The 19,205-nt window shown below is 47.6% G+C and overlaps 1 protein-coding gene across 1 annotated transcript in view; it reads left to right on the top strand.

Annotated features, from left to right (window-relative positions):
• The window catches only part of SMO (smoothened, frizzled class receptor), a 22,357-nt gene extending 3,152 nt beyond the window's left edge, over nucleotides 1–19,205 (top strand). The window contains exons 2-12 of the mRNA XM_006771412.2: nucleotides 9,630–9,835; nucleotides 11,542–11,751; nucleotides 11,938–12,110; nucleotides 12,466–12,685; nucleotides 12,782–12,905; nucleotides 14,381–14,473; nucleotides 15,154–15,262; nucleotides 16,027–16,212; nucleotides 16,619–16,767; nucleotides 17,313–17,447; nucleotides 17,690–19,205. Coding sequence (XP_006771475.2) covers nucleotides 9,689–9,835; nucleotides 11,542–11,751; nucleotides 11,938–12,110; nucleotides 12,466–12,685; nucleotides 12,782–12,905; nucleotides 14,381–14,473; nucleotides 15,154–15,262; nucleotides 16,027–16,212; nucleotides 16,619–16,767; nucleotides 17,313–17,447; nucleotides 17,690–18,123 — 1,980 coding nt within the window. The 5' untranslated portion in view covers nucleotides 9,630–9,688 and the 3' untranslated portion in view covers nucleotides 18,124–19,205. The remainder of the gene's footprint in view (nucleotides 1–9,629; nucleotides 9,836–11,541; nucleotides 11,752–11,937; nucleotides 12,111–12,465; nucleotides 12,686–12,781; nucleotides 12,906–14,380; nucleotides 14,474–15,153; nucleotides 15,263–16,026; nucleotides 16,213–16,618; nucleotides 16,768–17,312; nucleotides 17,448–17,689) is intronic.

Here is a 19,205-nt window from a genome sequence, read left to right as displayed (position 1 = left end):
ATGCACTGGCTGATTTCACTTAGCATAATGCTCTCCAGTTCCATCCATGCCGTTGCAAATGGTAAGAGTTCCTTCCTTTTTAGAGCAGCATAGTATTCCATCGTGTAGATTTACACAGTCATATTTGCATTTTAGAAGGACCTTGACTACCGTGTGAAGAAGCCATGGTTGGAAAAACCTGCAGGCTGGTTGCTTGTTTAGAGGATGGTGAAGGAGTCCAGGTGCGAGGTGATGTGTCAGGACTGTAACAGGCTGTAGGAAGTAGACAGATCCCAGAGTTTTAGAGCTAGAACCAGTGGGTCCTGCCGATGAGTTGGACGGAGGGCTTGAATGGAAAGTGGTACCTTCCCTTTCACTAAGCCAGGGAATGCTAGGGGAGGACTAGGTTTAGAAGAAAGCATGGGTTCAGTTTTGGCCATGTGATAGATTAGAGACACTTATTGGACATCTATGCGGACAGACCAGCAGATCTGGACTAGCAGCTGCTAAAGAGAGGTGGCCGCCATGTGCTTCTTTGGCCCACACCACTGAGCCTTTGGGAGCATGCCACAGAGTGAGGAAGTTCATTGGCTCAAGTTGGATCAATTTCTAGATTTGAATAGAACTCGGGTCTCTCCTATATCTTTCAACTCTCTGGACTTGGGATTTTTTTAGGCACTCAGCACCTTCCTCATTATAGCTTGAAATGCCTCCTCTCAGGCATTCTAGGTTGACCAGACAAACATAATATCCAGGTCATGGTCCGTCCACCTTCGGCCAAATCTGGTTTGGCAAATGGGGCAAGAAAGCAGAGAGGCCAGAGACTGGCAAGGGAAATAGGTCCCTGAGAACCAGCACGTAGCCTCTTTGACCACTGCTCTGCTCTGTGTGTGCACAGGGGTCTGTGGCGCTGTCATCAGCCAGGGCAGCCAGTAGGAAAGAGCCAGATGAGTTATGAGAGGAGGGATGTTGTTGGTGATGGTGAGTTATTTGCAGGGTCAGATCAGGAAGAATCTCCTTAGAGCTGTTCCCAAACCTGACTGGCTCATGATCAGAATTAATTTTTAAAGTATATATTTTGGGAAAGTATAAAAATTCGGAATAATTTCCACTTGTTCATGTTTTCAACTTTGGTTCAGATTTTTAACTTTTTAATAGTGAAATGTATCATATTTACAGAAAATGCATTAAACATAGAGGTACTAAATAACAGATAATTACAGAGTGCCATCTGAATCAAGAACTAGACCATGGTGGGGGGGCGTGGCAGGGGCGGGCGTGAGAGGTCAATGAGGGAAAAAGGGGGACATATCTAATACTTTCAACAATAAAGAATTATATTTAAAAAATAGTAAATAAAAAAGAAAGAAAAACAAAATTTGCAGTTAAATTTCAACTTCAAATAAACAGCAAATACATTTTTATACAAGTATGGCCCATGTAATATATGGGATATACTTATACTAAAAATTTATTAATTGCCTAGAGCTGGGGTGGGGGTGGGGGAATGAAAGTGACTGCTAATTAGTATAGTTCCTTTTCGGTGTAATGAATATTTTCTAAAGTTGATTGTGGTGATAGTTGCCCAATTCTATGACTATACTAAAAACCATTGAATTGTATACTTTAAATGGGTGAATTTAATAAATCTATTATATTTTAAAATAAATAAAAAAAAGAACTAGACCATGGTGGGGCCCTCAGAAGCTCCCCCTTTGTCTTTTCCAATCATATCTCCCACCCTCCTCTTTTTAAAAAAGAGTTTTTTATTGATTTTTAGAGAGAGAGGAAGGGAGAGAGTGAAACATCTATGTGTAAGCCAAACATTGATTATACGCCTCCTGCACACCCCCTATTGGGGATCGAGCCCAAAACCCAGGCAGGCCAGAGATGCCAGAGGGGAATAAACCCAACAGCCCTTCGGTGCACTGGACGACACCCAGCCAACTGAGCCACACTTGTGGCCAGGGCGTCCCTTCCTCCTCTTTTAGAAGTAGCCACTATCCTGATGTTTTTATAATCATTTCGTTTTTCCTCTATAGTTTTGCCATCTAGCTTTAGAATCCCTAAACAGGATATTTCAATTTCTCATGTTTTTGAAGTTTATAAAATGTAATCATGCTGCTAATTAGTATAGTATATGTCTTGTTTCTTTTGTCCTACATTATTTTGTAAGATTCATGCTATCACAGCTTATTTGTTTCATTGCTGATTAGCATTCCATTGTAGAGTATATCTCCCAGTTTATTTATCCATTTTTTGTTGTTGCTAAACATTTCAGTTGTCCTCAGTTTGGGGCCATTGCTGGGGATGTTCTTTTATGTACGTCGTGGTGCACTTGAGTCAGAATTCCCCAGGAACTTACTCAGAGATAACAGGGAATGTATACTTTTAGCTTTACTAGATAAAGCCAAACAGTTTTTCAAAATGGTTGTATAAACGCACACTCCCAGTAGCACTGTAGAATAGTCACCGTGGCTCCACATGGTTCCTGACCCTTGGTATTATCCACCTTTAAAATTTTGCCAAACTAGTGGGTATGTTGTGGTATGTGTTTGTGGTTTTAATCTGCATTTCCCTGCTAACTAGTGAGGTTAAGCACCATTGGAAATGTTTACTGGCCATTGGAGTTTTTCTCTTGTGACGTGTCTATCCAAATCTTTGGCCCATTTTTCTATTGGCCTAGCTGTCATTTTTATAAGATTTGTAGGTCTCATCATGGATGAATCCTTTATTGGTTGTATGTATTGAAAATAGCTCCTAGCTGAAACCGGTTTGGCTCAGTGGATAGAGCGTAGGCCTGCGGACCGAAAGGTCCCGGGTTCGATTCCGGTCAAGGGCATATACCTGGGTTGCGGGCACATCCCCAGTAGGAGATGTGCAGGAGGCAGCTGATCGATGTTTCTCTCTCATCGATGTTTCTAACTATCTATCTCTCTCCCTTCCTCTCTGTAAAAAATCAATAAAATATATTAAAAAAAAGAAAAGAAAAGAAAATAGCTCCTTTTCTGTGGCTTGCCTTCTCATTCTCTGTGTCTTTCATTGAACAGAAATTCTGAACTTTAGGATAGTCGTTTATCAAACTTTTTTATGTGTAGTGTTTATTGTGTTATTTGTTTATTTATTTATTTATTTATTTATTTTTAGTGAATCCTCATTCGAGCATATTTTTTCACTGATTTTAGAGAGAGTGGACGGGAGAGGGAAAGACAGAGAGAAACATCGATTGGTTACCTCCCACATGTGCCCCAACCAGGGCCGGGGCTTGAGCCTGCAACCAAGGTGTGTGCCTATGATCGGAATTGAACCTGGCACCCCTCAGTCCGCAGGCCAATGCTCTATCCACTGAGTCGGCTAGGGCTATTGTGTCTTATTTTAAAATGTCCTTTCACCCCACAAAGTAATGAATTTATTTTCTTATGTTATTTTCTCAAAACTTTATAGATTTTCCTTTCATAATAGGCATATAAATCACCTGGAGTTGATTTTTTTTAGAACTTCAATTTTATACATAGTCTCAATATAACTTGTTAAATATAATATCTCAGCTCTGTCATAAATCAAGTGTTAAAATATATATTTATTTCTGGAATACTTATTCTATTCCGTAGGCCTATTTGTCCATCCCTTGCCAATACCACACCATCTTACTTATCATGTTTATAGCATGGTTCTTCACTTCTTTGAGTTATGAACATATTTGGCAATCTGATAAAACTTATGGGCCCCCTTTTCAGTATAATATTTTTAAATTTTAAAGTAAAACACATAGAATTGAAAAGAGCATTTAGGATTATAAAGGAAATGAATTCTATTGAAATATAGTTATCAAATATTTAAAAAGTTTGTGATCTAATGTATATGTGCTTCTTTAGTAATACATTATAAGATCTAGTATGGGTTTAATAACCATTATAATATCAAGGTGATGATGAGCAGTGACAATATTTTGAGATATCTGCAACAAAAATACAATATCTGATTTCCATTTGTGACAAAGCCACGGGTATTGCTAACAGTACTGTGGTATGTTGTTTACATTTATAATGGAAGGAAATGCTAAATTTCAGTTAAATGTCATTTTCCCCCATCCAAGTTCATGGATCTCTAAAGTAGCTCCAAGAATCCTTTGTGAACTCGAGGCTAGGAGCCTCTACTTTATTTATTTTTTTAAAATATATATATATTTTATTGATTTTTTGCAGAGAGGAAGGGAGAGGGATAGAGAGTTAGAAACATTGATGAGAGGGAAACATTGATCAGCTGCCTCCTGCACACTCCCTACTGGGTATGTGCCCACAACCAAGGTACATGCCCTTGACCGGAATCGAACCTGGGACCCTTGAGTGTGCAGGCCGACGCTCTCTCCACTGAGCCAAACCAGTTAGGGCAGGAGCCTCTACTTTATAGTACAGCAGTAAGTAATAGAGAGTCTGGACTATTATTGATCCTTTGAGCTTTAATATAAAAATATTTGTTGGTGGATTTGGAAAAAAAACCCCACATCTTTACATTATTGAGTATTATAATAATTTCATTATATATTTCTCTTTAGATCTTTGATTTTTCAATATTTTTACAGTTTTTCTGCAGGGAGTTCTTAAATATCTTTTGTTAGATTTATTCCTAGATACTTGATAATTTTTACACTATTATAAATGATTCCTTTAACATTTTGTTAAAATGTTAATAAAAATACGATTTTGAATCTAGTAAACTAGCTAAATTTACTTTACACACATAGTTATCTCATTTGTGAATAATGAGTTTCTTTCTTCCTTTTTAAAAAATATCCTCACTGGAGGATATTTTTTCAATTGATTTCTAAAGAGAGTGGAAGGGAGGGAGGAGAGAGAAATGGAAGAGAGGGAGGAGGGAGAAGAGAGAAACATCAGTGTGAAAGAGACACATTGATGGGTTGCTCCTGCATGCGCCCCCACAGGAGCTGGGGAATCTACAACTGAGAAATCAAACCCTCAACCCTTCCGTCCATGGGCCCAAGCTCTAACCACTAAGCAAACTGGCCAGGGCTGTTTCTTCCTTTTTTAAGCCATATATTTGTTAATGTTTATTGCCTTGCTGCACTGCTTAAGACCTCCAATACATTGTTAAATAGAAGTGGTAATAGTAGCAGCATCCTTTATCCTTGACTTTTTCTGTGTTCTAAACAGAAAGCTTTTCTACCTTCCACTCTTAAATGTGGTGTTTGGTGTAGTTTTCTTGTAGTTACATTTTGTCAGGTTAAGGAAGTTGTCTTCTATTCCTAATTTGCCAGTTATCTTTTTATTATAGATGGATATTGATTTTATCAACTATTTCTGCATCTATTGAGATGATTATGTTTTTTCTTCTTTAATCTATGAATATAGATTCATTGATTAAATTTTCTAATGTTAACCCAACCTTAGAACAATGGTTTTCAACTTGACTACTCATCACACAAACAAAAAGCATTTGTCAAAGTTTAGATTGTGGCAATATTATTTTTAATTTCTATGAATGTAGAAAAATGTGTCCCTATTTTTTCTTTTTGTTTCATATTTTGTTAAAATAAAAAATAATACAGATAAAGTTGATGTCCCCTTGCTTCCTCTTATCAATCTCCTTCCCTGCTCTTCTTCGGGAAGCTTCCCTCATCTCAGTAATTTGCATACTTATTTTTTAAAAAACTTAATTACTTTAAAAAATATGTAGTATATGCACATAGTACAAAACTCAAAAGCAACAAAAGTTAAATCTCTCCACTTGTGTTCTCAGCTACCCTTTTTCCCTTCTCAGAGGCAACCATCAACACTGGCCTTTGTGTGTCCTTCTAGATGTTGCCAGCATATTTCCAAATGTAGGTGTGCCCTCTGTTTATTTCTTCCCACAAACAGTAGTAGTTTGCTCTTCGGGCTGTTCTCCACTCAACTAAGTCCATTTAACAAGATCTATTGGAGATAGTTCCATTTCAATGCAAATAGTTCAACACTGTCCTATTATATTGATGTATGATATTTTTTAGCTGGTCTCCTAATGATGGATATACATTCAGATTGTTTCTACTCTTCTGCTATTACAAACAATGCTGCAATGAATACACTTATAAATGATCTTTGTGAACATGTATAGTGGAATTGCTAGTATAACGTTTTGATAGATAATGCCAGATAGTCTCTACAAGTATTTACTATTCCTACTAAAAATATACCAAAGTGCCACTTTCTCCCACACTCTTGCCACTACAGCATTTTCAAGTATCTTTGTCTTTCTCACTCTAAAGTTAGAAAAATTTTGTATCATTACAGCTTTATTTCACATTTAGAGCATCTCTTTATGTATTTAAAGGCCATTTGTATTTTTTTCTGATCTGTTCTGTTTGCCTTTTGCCCCTTTCCTAGAGGCTTACGAATTTCTTACTGATTTGGAAGAGCTTTATGCATATAGGAAAATTAGCTCTTTACCTGTAATATGAATGAAATATTTTCTTAGGATGTTGCTTTTTTAGGATTGTGTTTAAATCTTTTGTTTCATAGCTTCTGGGTTTTGTGTCATACATCAAAAAATCTTCTCCACTCCAAGGTTTCAAAAATTATTTCTCACCTTTTCTTTTAGTACTTTAATTCTTTTTAAATAATGTAATTATTAGCCCTGGCCAAGTAGCTCAGTTGGTTAGAGCATTGTCCTAATACATCAAAGTTGTGGATTCCATTCTCGGTCAGGGCCCCACCCAGGCATCAAACCGGCAACCCTGAGGGGCTCAGGATGGCATCCAACTGAGCCACAGGGGCTGGGCCACCCACTCTGCCCGCGCGCTTCCCTCTCCCCCCCACCCCATGTATGTATACACATCTACGTACATGTGTTTTTTAATTGGTTTCAAAGAGGAAGGAAGAGGGATAGAAACATTAATAATGAGAGATAATCATTGATTGGCTGCCTCCTGCACGCCCCCCTCTGGGGATGGGTCCCATAACCCAGTCATGTGCCCTGACCAGGAATTGAACCATGACCTCCTGGTTCATAGTGGAAGCTCAACCACTGAGCCACGCAACCGGGCAAGAACTTATTTTTATGTAAGACACAAGGTAAGGGTCCAACTTATTTTTTCCCTATATGGCTCTTCCATTGTCATTTAAGATTTATGTAATAATCTATCTTTTCCTTGGAAGTTTATTTTTTTTTTAATAATTAAATCTTTATTGTTCAGAATATTACAGTTGTTTCTCTTTTTTCCCCCCATAAGCTCCTCTCCACCCGGTTCCCACCCCGCCCTCTGCCCTCACCCCCCCACCCACTGTCCTCATCCATAGGTGTACGATTTTTGTCCAGTTGGAAGTTTATTTTTAAAGAATAAAATAATATTTAAAATGAGAAAAACTGAGAACAATAAATTACATATTTTTGAAAGTTGATAATTACCACAAATTGCTGGAAAAAAAAGACCCAATATTTTATTAACTGTCTGCTGCTTCTCTAGAATACATTTTACTCTAGTGAGCCCCTCCACCCATTTTAATAAACATCTAGTAAAATTCACTTTTTCTTTGTTGTGCAGTTCTATGAGTTTAGACAAGCACACAGAGTTGTATAACCAGCCACTATATTCAAGACAGAGAACAATCCCATTACCCCTAATAGTCCTTCATGCTGCCCCTTTTGTAGGCAAACCCTCCTCCTACCTAACCCCTGGCGCTCACTGCTGTGTGCTCCACCCACACCCATTCAGTCAATTTCTGTGAGTGGGTTCTCCATCCCGAGTGATAAGGGTTCCCAAAATGATTTTAATTTGAGTCAGGTCTGGGTGCCATTGCCCAAGATCATTGCTTTTTTTTTCTTTTTAATTGATTTGACAGAGAGAGAGAGAAACAACACTCACACACATTGACTTGTTCTACTTATTTTTGCATTCACTGGTTGACTCTTTTATGTGCCCTGATCAGGGATCAAACCTGCAACCTTGGTGTACCTGGACAATGTTCTAACCAACTGAGCTACCTGGCCAGGGTAAAGTCATTGCTTCTTAAGTGACAGGAACTTGCTCTGTGCCCTGAGATAGGCTGCGTCACAGTGAGAGCAGTGAGTTGTCAGAGGCCTCAGATAGGTAATAATAGCTGACATTTTCTGAGTGCTTATTATATAACAGGTACCATGCTAAGCAGTTAACTTGCTATCTCATTCTTCACAACAGTCCCACAAGGTAAATGTAGTGTTCCCATTTCACAGATCAGGAAACTGAGGCTTGAGATAAAGTGATTTGCCCAAGATCACACAGCAAGGAAATGGTAGAGTCAAGATTTGGGCCCAGGCAGGCTCGTTGCAGTGTCCATGCTCCTTCCCTCTCTACTATATTGCCTCCCCCCAAAAAAGAGCAGTTACCTACTTACCCCCATGTCCCCCTAGCCTAGCAGTGTGGCCAACACCCATTTGGCCCTCATGTCCTCAAAAGCTTCTCCTAATTCAACTTCTTGTTTGGGAAATAGGTATTCCTGAAGCGAGGATGATTCAGGAGGGCGAAGTAGGCAGAATGCTGAGTGAGCCCAGCCACTGGGGCAGCTGTTTCTGTCTTGCTGGCACCTCCTTACCTCTCTCTGCACTGGACACAGCCTCCTCTGTTTCTCTGCACCTGATTTCCTGTTTCCTCTTCTGACCTGGCTCCCCTGACTACCTCTTCTTAGCTCCTACCTGTTCTCTGTCTCACCTCAGCTTGGTAAGAAGACCGGGGTCCTGGGATCTTGGCAAGGGAAACCATTTCCGGTTCTGAAGCCTGGGCCTTGGGGGGAATGTGGGTGGGGGGGCGGGGCATCCCACCACTCTCCTTCCCACTGGAAGAGGCCCCGAAGCAGGTGTTTAAACTGCCCCTGAAAAGGTAAAGTGTAAACCAACCTGGGTTCTCAGCCAGAGGTGAACACTCCCTAGCAGGGCATTTGGGAATGGAGGCTGTCTTAGAAAACTTTAATTGAATGATAATGTACATATAGAAAAGTGCACAGACCATAAACTTAATATCCACAAGTTGCATACACACAGCAACCCAGTACCAGATCAAGGCATAGAGCATGCGTAGCATCCCAGAAAGGTCCTCTTCAGGTTCTCTTCTGGTCACCACCCCTGGAATGGGCTTGGTGGGAGCAGCTTTTGGTTGTCACAATGACTCAGGGGTTCTATGGGCATTTAATTTAATTTATTTTATTTTTTGTTAATCCTCACCTGAGGCTATTTTTTCCATTGGATTTTAGACAGAGTGGAAGGGGGGGGTTGGAGAAAGAGAACATCGACTGGTTGCCTCCCGCACGGGCTCCAGGGCCAGGGATGGAACCTGCAAATGAGGTACATGCCCTTGACCCGGAATCAAACCCTCAACGCTTCAGTCAGTGGGCCGATGCTCTAACCACAGAGCCAACCCAGCCAGGGCCTATTGGCATTTAGTGGGCAGGGTCCTGCGATGCTAAATGTCCTGCAATGCATGGGGCAGTCCTGCAGCACAGAGAATCGTCCTGCCCAAATGCCCTGTGGAGAAACACCTTGCCCCACAGCTCTGAGCATTAATGGCCTGTGTTGAGGCAAAGAGAGATGCCTTAGGCCTGGGAGACAGGGGGTGCTGCTGTGTTTGTGGGTATGATGAGGAGGGGTCTTCATTGCAAGGTGTTCGCACTGTCTTCACTCTGCAGGCCTCCGGAACGCCCCCCGTTGCTGGGCAGTGATCCAGCCCCTGCTGTGTGCTGTGTACATGCCCAAGTGTGAGAACGACCGGGTGGAGCTGCCCAGCCGCACCCTCTGCCAGGCCACTCGAGGCCCCTGTGCCATCGTGGAGAGAGAGCGGGGCTGGCCTGACTTCCTGCGCTGCACCCCTGACCACTTCCCTGAGGGCTGCCCGGTGAGTGCCCTGTGGGGTGAGGTCCATGCTCTCAGAGCTGGTCGGGACCAGGCATAGGGCAGAGCCTGGCAGGAGGGGAAATAGCCCAGAGCCTTCTCCCTGGGTCACCCCAAGCCTGCAGCCTTGGTGTCAACAGGCCAAAACCCCAAACTGAAGTTTGTTGGCTGGGCCCATCCACCAGGGATTATCCTATATTTACTTATTCATTAAGTATTATTTTACATTATTGTATCCTCACCCAAGGAGTGAGGATATTTTTCACAGTGATTTTAGAGAGAGTAGAAGGCAGGGAGGCAGGAGAGAAGCAGGGGGGGGAGGCAGAGAGAGAGGGAGAGAGAGAGAAAAACAGAAACATCTATGTGAGAGAGATACATTGATTGTTGTCTCCCACACTTGCCCTAACGAGGGGCAGGGGCTGGATTGGACCTGCAATCCAGGTATTGGACCAGCAATCCAGGTATGTGCTCTTGACCAGGAATCAAACCCGTGACCCTCCAGTGCGCAGGCCAACGCTCTAACCATTGTGCAATGCAGCCAGGGCAATCCCCCTTTTTATTTTAATAAAAGATAACTGTTCAACAAATATTTTTTGAGCACCAGCTCTGTCAGGTGTTAGGGAGTTACAGGAGTCACATGGAGTCAAGGCACACGTAAAACAGCCAGAAACCCCAAGACAGGATGTGCTCCAGTTCTGGTTAGTGAAGGAGAGCTCATAAGTGATAATTATAATAATCCTATATAATAAAAGCCTAATATGCTAAGTGTCTGACCATTCGTTCGACCAGTTGCTATGACATGCACTGACCACCAGGTGGCAGACGCTCTAACCAGTAGGTTAGCTTGCTGTTGGGGTCCAGCCAATCAGGACTAGGTGAGATGGGCTGGACACACCCTGGAGCCCTCCTGCAGTCCCTCCAAGCGTGCACCAGTGGGGTCCCTCGGGTTGGCCTGTGCACTCTCACAATTTGGGACCCTTGGGGGATGTCGGAGAGCCGGTTTCAGTCCGATCCCCACAGGCCAGGCTGAGGTACCCCACCGGTGCACAAATCTATGCACTGGTCCTCTAGTGATAATAATGGGTAATAACACTACTTGTTATTATTTCCTACCTGCCAAATACTATTATGGCATTTTACATTTATTTATTCATTTGCCCCCTAAGCCCCACCACGAAGTAGGTGTGTGTGTTACATGCTGCTGAGTCAGCTCTGACTTACGGCGACCCTAGGACTGTGTCTGCTCCTGGAGACTCATGCCTATGGCTTCTTTTATGGAGTCCGTCTACCTCATTCTTGGTCTTCCCTTTCCCTGCTGCCTTCTGTTTCCCCAGCATTAATGTCTTTTCCAAAGACCCTGCCTTCTCATGATGTGCCCGACGTAGGACAGCTTCCGTTTTGTCCTTTTTGACTCCAGTGATGTTTCAGGCTTAATTGTCTAGGACCCACTTGTTCATCTTTCTGGTGGTCCAGGGTGTCCATAGAGCTCCCCCGAACACCGTATTCCAAATGAGTCCATTTTTTTCTGCTGTCTTATAGATAGGGAAACTCAGGTAACAGAAAAGTCAAGTCATTTGCCATGAGTTGTCTGCAGCATCTGTGCCCTCAGCCATTCTGCGGTGCCACCCCCTGTGCCCCTGGTGGAACCAAAGGTTGCCGCTGAGCCTCCTGCTCCCTTGTGCACTGTCTTCTCTCCTTCCCTTGTGCCAGAATGAGGTGCAGAACATCAAGTTCAACAGTTCGGGCCAGTGTGAGGCTCCTTTGGTTCGGACCGACAACCCCAAGAGCTGGTACGAGGACGTGGAGGGCTGCGGGATCCAGTGCCAGAACCCGCTCTTTACGGAGGCGGAGCACCAGGACATGCACAGCTACATTGCGGCCTTCGGTGCCGTCACGGGCCTCTGCACGTTCTTCACCCTGGTCAGCGGGGACGGGCCTGCACGTGGAGGGGTCCGGGGAAGCGGGAAGGGAGCGGGATTGTCGGTGAGAGAGGCTGGGCTCTGGGGTAAAGAGGGAGGTGGGGAGAGGACGACTTGGTGGGGGGCCCCAGGGAAGGGTCCTAAGGGTGTCTGCAGCAGCAGAGTGACCCCAGCCTCTCTCTTCCAGGCCACTTTCGTGGCTGACTGGCGGAATTCGAATCGCTACCCTGCGGTTATTCTCTTCTACGTCAATGCGTGTTTCTTTGTGGGCAGCATTGGCTGGCTGGCCCAGTTCATGGACGGTGCCCGCCGGGAGATTGTCTGCCGGGCAGATGGCACCATGAGGCTTGGGGAGCCCACGTAGGTGACTTGGGGGACCCAGAGGTGAGGGGAGGAAGGCTGAAATGTGTGTTTACCACAGAAGGGACAGGCTGGGCTTGACGCTGAGATTTCAGGGTAGGATTCAGCTCTGCCTTGTTGCATCCAAGGTCTCCAGCATTAGGACCTCGGTTTCCATCTTAGGACCTTGACTGTTTGCATCTGTTCAAAGGGGCCTCTTGTGTGTCCTCTTCAAATCTGACTGGGTCCTGTTTCCAAGGCCCTGACTCCTAGACCCTAGGGAACCTCCAGCCCTTAGAGCCAAGGGTGTGGAGACAGGGTGAAGAGAGGGAGTGCAGCATGGCCTCCCCAAGTGACACCCCACATGTGTGCGTAGCTCCAACGAGACCCTGTCCTGCGTCATCATCTTTGTCATTGTGTACTACGCCCTGATGGCTGGCGTCGTCTGGTTTGTGGTCCTTACCTATGCCTGGCACACCTCCTTCAAAGCCCTGGGCACCACCTACCAGCCTCTCTCTGGCAAGACCTCCTACTTCCACCTGATCACGTGGTCACTCCCTTTCGTCCTCACTGTGGCTATCCTGGCTGTGGCCCAGGTACGGAAACTGGTCGGGGGCTGGGGTCCCGAGTGGGGTGGACTTGGCCGAGGGGCCAGTGACCGAATTTGCCCCTCCCACCCCTTCCTGCTGTAGGTGGATGGGGACTCGGTGAGCGGCATCTGTTTTGTGGGCTACAAGAACTACCGATACCGTGCCGGCTTCGTGCTGGCCCCCATTGGCCTGGTGCTCATCGTGGGAGGTTACTTCCTCATCCGAGGTGAGTGAGGACCAGACCAGGACTCCGGCAGCTAGCACGCTGAGCACCAGCGTTGTGAAAGCAGGAGCTCCACGCAGCCAGCTCTGCTGCCTTCACGGTGGGACCTCAGCCGGGTCGCACTGGGTGTTGGTGCTAAGTGGAAGGTGCCCCCTCTAGGCAGACACAGTACCTTGGGCACTTGGTGTGGGACAACACCTTTGTGTGGGCCGGAAAAGTGCACGCCTTTCTCACGGCTTGTTGAGAGGAGCCTGGGCTGGCTCCAACCTCTCCGCAGCTCTTGGCCAGCTGCGCTTATGTGGTGGGTAACCTACCCTGTCCACGTGAGCCAATTTGGGGCTTCAGTCTAGTGCGCTCACTCTGAAGTTATATATACGCTCAATGTTTTGGAGTTGGCTTCTCATCTCCCTCCTGCCCACAACACACACTTGCAGTTTTCACAACATGCACAGATTCTCTGTTCCTAATTTCCCTGTCTCAATCTGCCACCTCCACCATAAGCCTTCCTATCTTCTTAGCTCATTTTTGTTGCGTGTGTTTTGTTCCTGTTGTTTCTTTTGGTAAGTTTCCATTTCCTCCCTCTGCAGAAGGTCAGCCTTCTGTGCAGCCCACCTCTTTTCCCTCTTTTTGGCTGTGTCTGGGCCTCTGGTTTATGTTCTGTGTCTATGCTGTCCTGTTTGGTAGCCACTTGCCACATGTGTTGACACTAGTCCAAATGGAGATATGTCATATGTGTAAAATACACACTGCATCTCAAAGACATAGCACACTCATTAATAAGTTGTAATATGTTGAAATGATAATATAATGAACAGTGGTATACTTTTTATAAAATACATTGAAATCATTTTCACCCGTGTCCTTTTACTCTTTTAATGTGGCTTCGGGAAAATTTGAGATTATATTTCTGTTGGACAGCACTGTTCTCAAGTCTCTTTTTATGCCTTTTCCAGCAGAACAGCTTTTTTTTTTTAATATGTTTTTATTGATTTCAGAGAGGAAGGGAGAGGGAGAGAGAAACATCGATGATGAGAGAGAATCGATGGTCAGCTGGTCAGCTGCCTCCTGCATGCCCCCTCCTGGAGGTTGAGCCTGGGCATGTGCCCTTGACCAGAATTGAACCCAGGACCCTTGAGTCCGCAGGCCGACGCTTTGTCCACTGAGCCAAATCAGCTGGGGCTCCAGCAGAACAGCTTTGACCTGACTGCCTTACTTAGGGATGGGCAGGCCAGACACAAGGTGATTTCTTTCTCTGCTCTACTGTCCTCTGTGCTCTGCCCCCGTCTTTCACATACAAAACACATCTGCCACCATCTGTGCTCCATTTCTCCGGTGTCTCCAGTTCCCCAAGCTTGACACCAGCACAGGAGTAATTAGACCCGGACTCCAGCGCCATGGGAGCCTCCCCTGCCACACCCCCCTCTCTCCCAGGAGAGTGGCCTCGCCCCACTAATATATGAGGTGTCCCTTCTGTCCAGGAGTTATGACTCTGTTCTCCATCAAGAGCAACCACCCTGGGCTACTGAGCGAGAAGGCTGCCAGCAAGATCAATGAGACCATGCTGCGCCTAGGTGAGTGGGTCCCCTGGGCCCTTGGCCTGAGGAGCTATCCAGCCCAACACTGCACCCTCCTGGGGCTGTGGGACCTACAGGATAGGGCTGTGGTCGGCAAACTGCGGCTTGCGAGCCACATGCGGCTCTCTGGCCCCTTGAGTGTGGCTCTTCCTAAGCTTTAGGAGTACCCTAATAAAGTTAATAACAGTGTACCTACCTATATAGTTTAAGTTTAAAACATTTGGTTCTCAAAAGAAATTTCAATCGTTGTACTGTTGATATTTAGCTCTGTCGACTAATGAGTTTGCCGACCACTGGGATAGGGTCTTGGAGGATGTAGTAAGTCAGTGGCACAAGGAGCAACCCTGGGGCAAGACAAGGCTGGTGTGTGTGTGTGTGTGTGTGTGTGTGTGTGTGTGTTGGTAGCTCAAAAGAAGGGGACCTTCTTAGGTGGAAGAATTCAAGTTCATGCCAAGTCTGCTTCCTCATGTCCACTTCCCTCCCACTGGGCCTCCCACAGTTGCCTCAGGTGCCCTTCATGCCTTATTTTGGAGACTTCTGTTCTTGAACTGAGCCTAGCATGAGTTCACCCCAGACTCAGCTGTCTTTCAGGCCCCAGTGGGTCGAACACCCTCCTCCCCACCGCTGCTCCCACACCTGGGATTGGTAATACTCTACCCACCCCTGGCCCTCCACAGGCATTTTTGGCTTCCTGGCCTTTGGCTTTGTGCTCATCACCTTCAGCTGCCACTTCTACGATTTCTTCAACCAGGCCGAGTGGGAGCGCAGCTTCCGGGACTACGTGCTGTGAGTGCAGGACTGGGGTTTGGGGACTTGAGGCAGCCGGAGTCAGGACTGCAGGGGCAGCCTTCCTGTGCTGTCCGGCAGGGGTCTGCCCATCTTGTTCTCGGCACCCGAGATGTCAGTTGCTCTGTAACTTGCCAACATAGCAAACAGCCCTCAAGTTCCTGCTCAATTCTGCATCCCCGTGGCGGTCTGGCTGGTGCATTTGTAACTGTTTAGAAGCCATCTCGAGTTTTGGCTTCTCTGACCGACTCTGTTGGCCACAGAAGTTGCTGTCTCCAATTCTCATGTACTCTTTTACACAACTTATTGGAGAGCCCTGCACAGAAGTAGTTACCTTTATGATAAGTTAACAGCCTGTTAAGGCCTGCTAATTAGTCTGTGCTTTTTCTGTCACAATGAGGACGAATCTGAGAGATTAAGGCATCCCGGCTGTTGAAAGAAATGCAGCAACTGCTGACACGAGGAACATCAGTTAAAATGCCCATTAAAATGAATGCCAGTCCACACGGACTGCTTCAGACTCCTTCGAGGCTGCAGCTTGCAGTTTGGGAAGCTCTAAACTACACCCATGCCTGGGTCTCTACCCCAGAGATTTGATTTAATTGTCTGGGGTGTGGCCCAGACATCAGTAGTTATTAAAAGCTCCCGGGGGACTCTAATGAGCACCCAGGGTTGTGAATCAGTGCTGTGGGGCTTAGTGATTGTCTGGGTACCCTCCCAGGAGACCCAGAAAAATCTCACCTGTCTACCACCCCTCACCACAGGTGCCAGGCCAATGTAACCATCGGGCTGCCCACCAAGAAGCCCATCCCTGACTGTGAAATCAAGAATCGCCCCAGCCTCTTGGTGGAGAAGATCAACCTGTTTGCCATGTTTGGAACCGGCATTGCCATGAGCACGTGGGTCTGGACCAAGGCCACGCTGCTCATCTGGAGACGCACCTGGTGCAGGTGGGGTCAGCAGCCAGCCCCATCTTAGTCTCTCGTCCTAGGTTTCCCATGTCTCCCAGGATAGCCTTGGGCAGGTGTGATTTCTGAGGGTCTATGGGAGCGCCTAAAGCTGACTTCTCTGTGGCTCACCACTGCCCCCTGGTGACACCCCCTGTCCTTGGGAGCACCAGCTGGGTGTGAGCCCACTGCCGGCATCGTTTAAAAGTGCAGTGATTTGCGAACTGGGCACACGTGAGCCCTGCATTCTAGGCCTCCTTCTTTGCAGAGTAGGCCTCTACTCCGCAGAGTCCTTGAGGAACCTGAGCCCCTCTGGAGGCTCCTGCCCTCGAGGGGATGGATTTGCTGTCTCAGGATTTGAGGGGAAGTGGCTGCTCCGCATTCCCTCCCCCATCCCTGCCGCTCTCAGGTTGACGGGACAGAGTGATGATGAGCCCAAACGCATCAAGAAGAGCAAGATGATCGCCAAGGCCTTCTCCAAGCGGCGCGAGCTGCTGCAGAACCCAGGCCAGGAGCTCTCCTTCAGCATGCACACCGTCTCCCACGATGGGCCCGTGGGTGAGCTTCGACCCCTTTCCTCCCCTGGAGCCACCTAACACCCGCCACGCCCGGGCCCCATTCCCTCCCAGGCTGGTGTGGGCCATGTGGACTGTTTGGAAGGAATACAGTGCTCCCTCCTCTCCGCAGAGCCCTTCCTTTCCAGTGCCCTGCCCATCCCCAGCAGCTCTTCCTCTCTGCTTCTGTCCTGGGTTCAATAGTTGGTTTTGGTTCCCAAAGGACTCATCTCCCTTCCCCTTCTCTGGTCTTCCCCAGCTGTTCCCCCTGGGCTAGAGTATGTCAGGCTTTCAGGGACTGGATATCTGGCCTTTAGTGAGGCCCCACTTTTGATCTGGGTGCCCAAGATGCCAACTGCTCTGTAACTTGGGAATGGGTGGGGATCACTGTGATTACCAGGGTGGGTTTTCCGTGCGAGGTGGAGTGGGAGCCATCGGCTGGGGAGGGGACAGGGAGGGGGGAGGTGAATGGTGCTGAATAAGGGAGAAGTGGTTGACTGCAAGGGAGGGGCAATTGTGATTCCTTATCCTTTCCTTCCATCCCCACAGCGGGTTTGGCCTTTGACCTCAATGAGCCCTCCGCTGACGTGTCCTCTGCCTGGGCCCAGCATGTCACCAAGATGGTGGCTCGGAGAGGAGCCATACTGCCCCAGGATGTGTCTGTCACCCCTGTGGCAACTCCAGGTATAGGATTCAGGTCTCTGTAGGAAGGCGGGGGACATAGAGGCTGGGGGTTACTGGGGCTGTGGTATCAGGGGCTGCCAGAAGGTGAGGGGGAAGGGAAGGCTGTGGAAGAACTAAAGTGTGGGGCTGAGGCCCTAGAGGCCTAGAGTTGTGGATCCCAGACCTCAGAGTGGGGATCCGAGGAGAGAAGGGTGATATGGACCGTCAGGGTCCCAGGCTCATGTTCTCTCTCCCGTCATCAGTGCCCCCAGAGGAAAAAGCCAATCTGTGGCTGGTTGAGGCAGAAATCTCGCCAGAGCTGGAGAAGCGCCTGGGCCGGAAGAAGAAGCGGAGGAAGAGGAAGAAGGAGGTGTGTCCGCTGGTGCCACTCCCTGAGCTTCACCACCCCGCCCCTGCGTCCGCCTCCAGCGCTGTTCCTCGACTGCCCCAGCTGCCCCGGCAGAAATGCCTGGTGGCCGCCGGCGCCTGGGGAGCTGGAGAATCCTGCCGACAGAGGGCCTGGACCCTGGTCTCCAACCCCTTCTGCCCAGAGCCCAGTCCTCTGCAGGATCCTTTTCTGCCTGGCCCCCCAGCCCCCACGGCCTGGGCGCAGGGCCGCCGGCAGGGACTAGGGCCCATTCACTCCCGTACCAACCTGATGGAGGCAGAGCTCATGGATGCAGACTCTGACTTCTAAGCCAGGAGAGCAGGACCTGGGACAGCGAATAGGAACAGATAGCGCTCTGAGGCTCTTCTTCCTCCCTGAGGTGCTCCCCCAGGATCTCGTCTTCCAGAAACCCGAGGCCCAGTGTCCTCCCAGGAAGGTTCCGCGTCTGGCTTATGGCGGAACTGTGGGAAAGAGCCTTGAACATCCATGGGCGGGCCTCACCCAGAGAACAGCCCCGAGCTTCAGGGCCCTTGTTTCTGCCCCACCAGGTGGAGTGTGGCTGGTAGCCCCAGTCTGCAACAAGGTTACGGGGTGCACAGAGTTTCTGGTGAGGCAGCCATGGCGAGGGTAGGAGTGGCAGTACCCGGAATGGGCTGTGGTGGTCAGGGAGACAGCCAGACCTATGTCTGGCAGATGAGGGCTGGCTGCCCTTTCCTGTAATAATGGGTACCAGGAAAGGGCACCCTCAGACCAAAATTGTTTATTGCATCATTAGCCCTTTGTCTAAGTGGGAACAGGGCTCCTTTCTCCCTCTTCCAGGTGGTTGTGGGGCGAGGAGTACCTACTCCTATAGGGGCTATAACCTCTCTTTACAGATGTCCGGCTGGCCCCACCCCAGGCCAGTAGCCCCGCCCATGTTCTCCCGCACCCTCCTTCCTTTTCCCATTTCAGTTCAACCAGGCCAACCTCTTCCCTGTTTGTTGGTTAGGACCCAGAACTGCAGCCCCACCTCCCACCCCCCACTCGTGTTGCTGGACTCCACCTCCAAGAAAGAGATGGGTTCAGCTATAGAAGCAGCGAGTGGTGGGGAGTCCCTGGGTCTCCGAGACACATTGTCTCTCCCTGTGTCCATCCAGTGAGGGATGGGTCCTCTGCCTTGAGAGGCTACGCTGGGAAGCTGCTGGAGCGTCAGGCAGGCAGGACACCTTCCTTCAGCTCCCACGACTGGTGGGCGAAGAGATTTCCGACCCCTTATCGGCCTCCTGCGTGTCTCCGAGGCCTCAGTGTCAAGACCCAGGCAGCAGGAGGTTTCAGGAGCTGGCTGGGTTCCAGATCGGGGATCGGGGTGGGGAGAAGAAAGATAAACAGTAAATAAAAGTTTTTTGTATAAA

Source organism: Myotis davidii, unplaced genomic scaffold (assembly GCF_000327345.1).
Source record: "Myotis davidii unplaced genomic scaffold, ASM32734v1 scaffold705, whole genome shotgun sequence".
Taxonomy (NCBI): domain Eukaryota; kingdom Metazoa; phylum Chordata; class Mammalia; order Chiroptera; family Vespertilionidae; genus Myotis; species Myotis davidii.
This window is presented reverse-complemented; position numbering and strand designations above follow the sequence as displayed.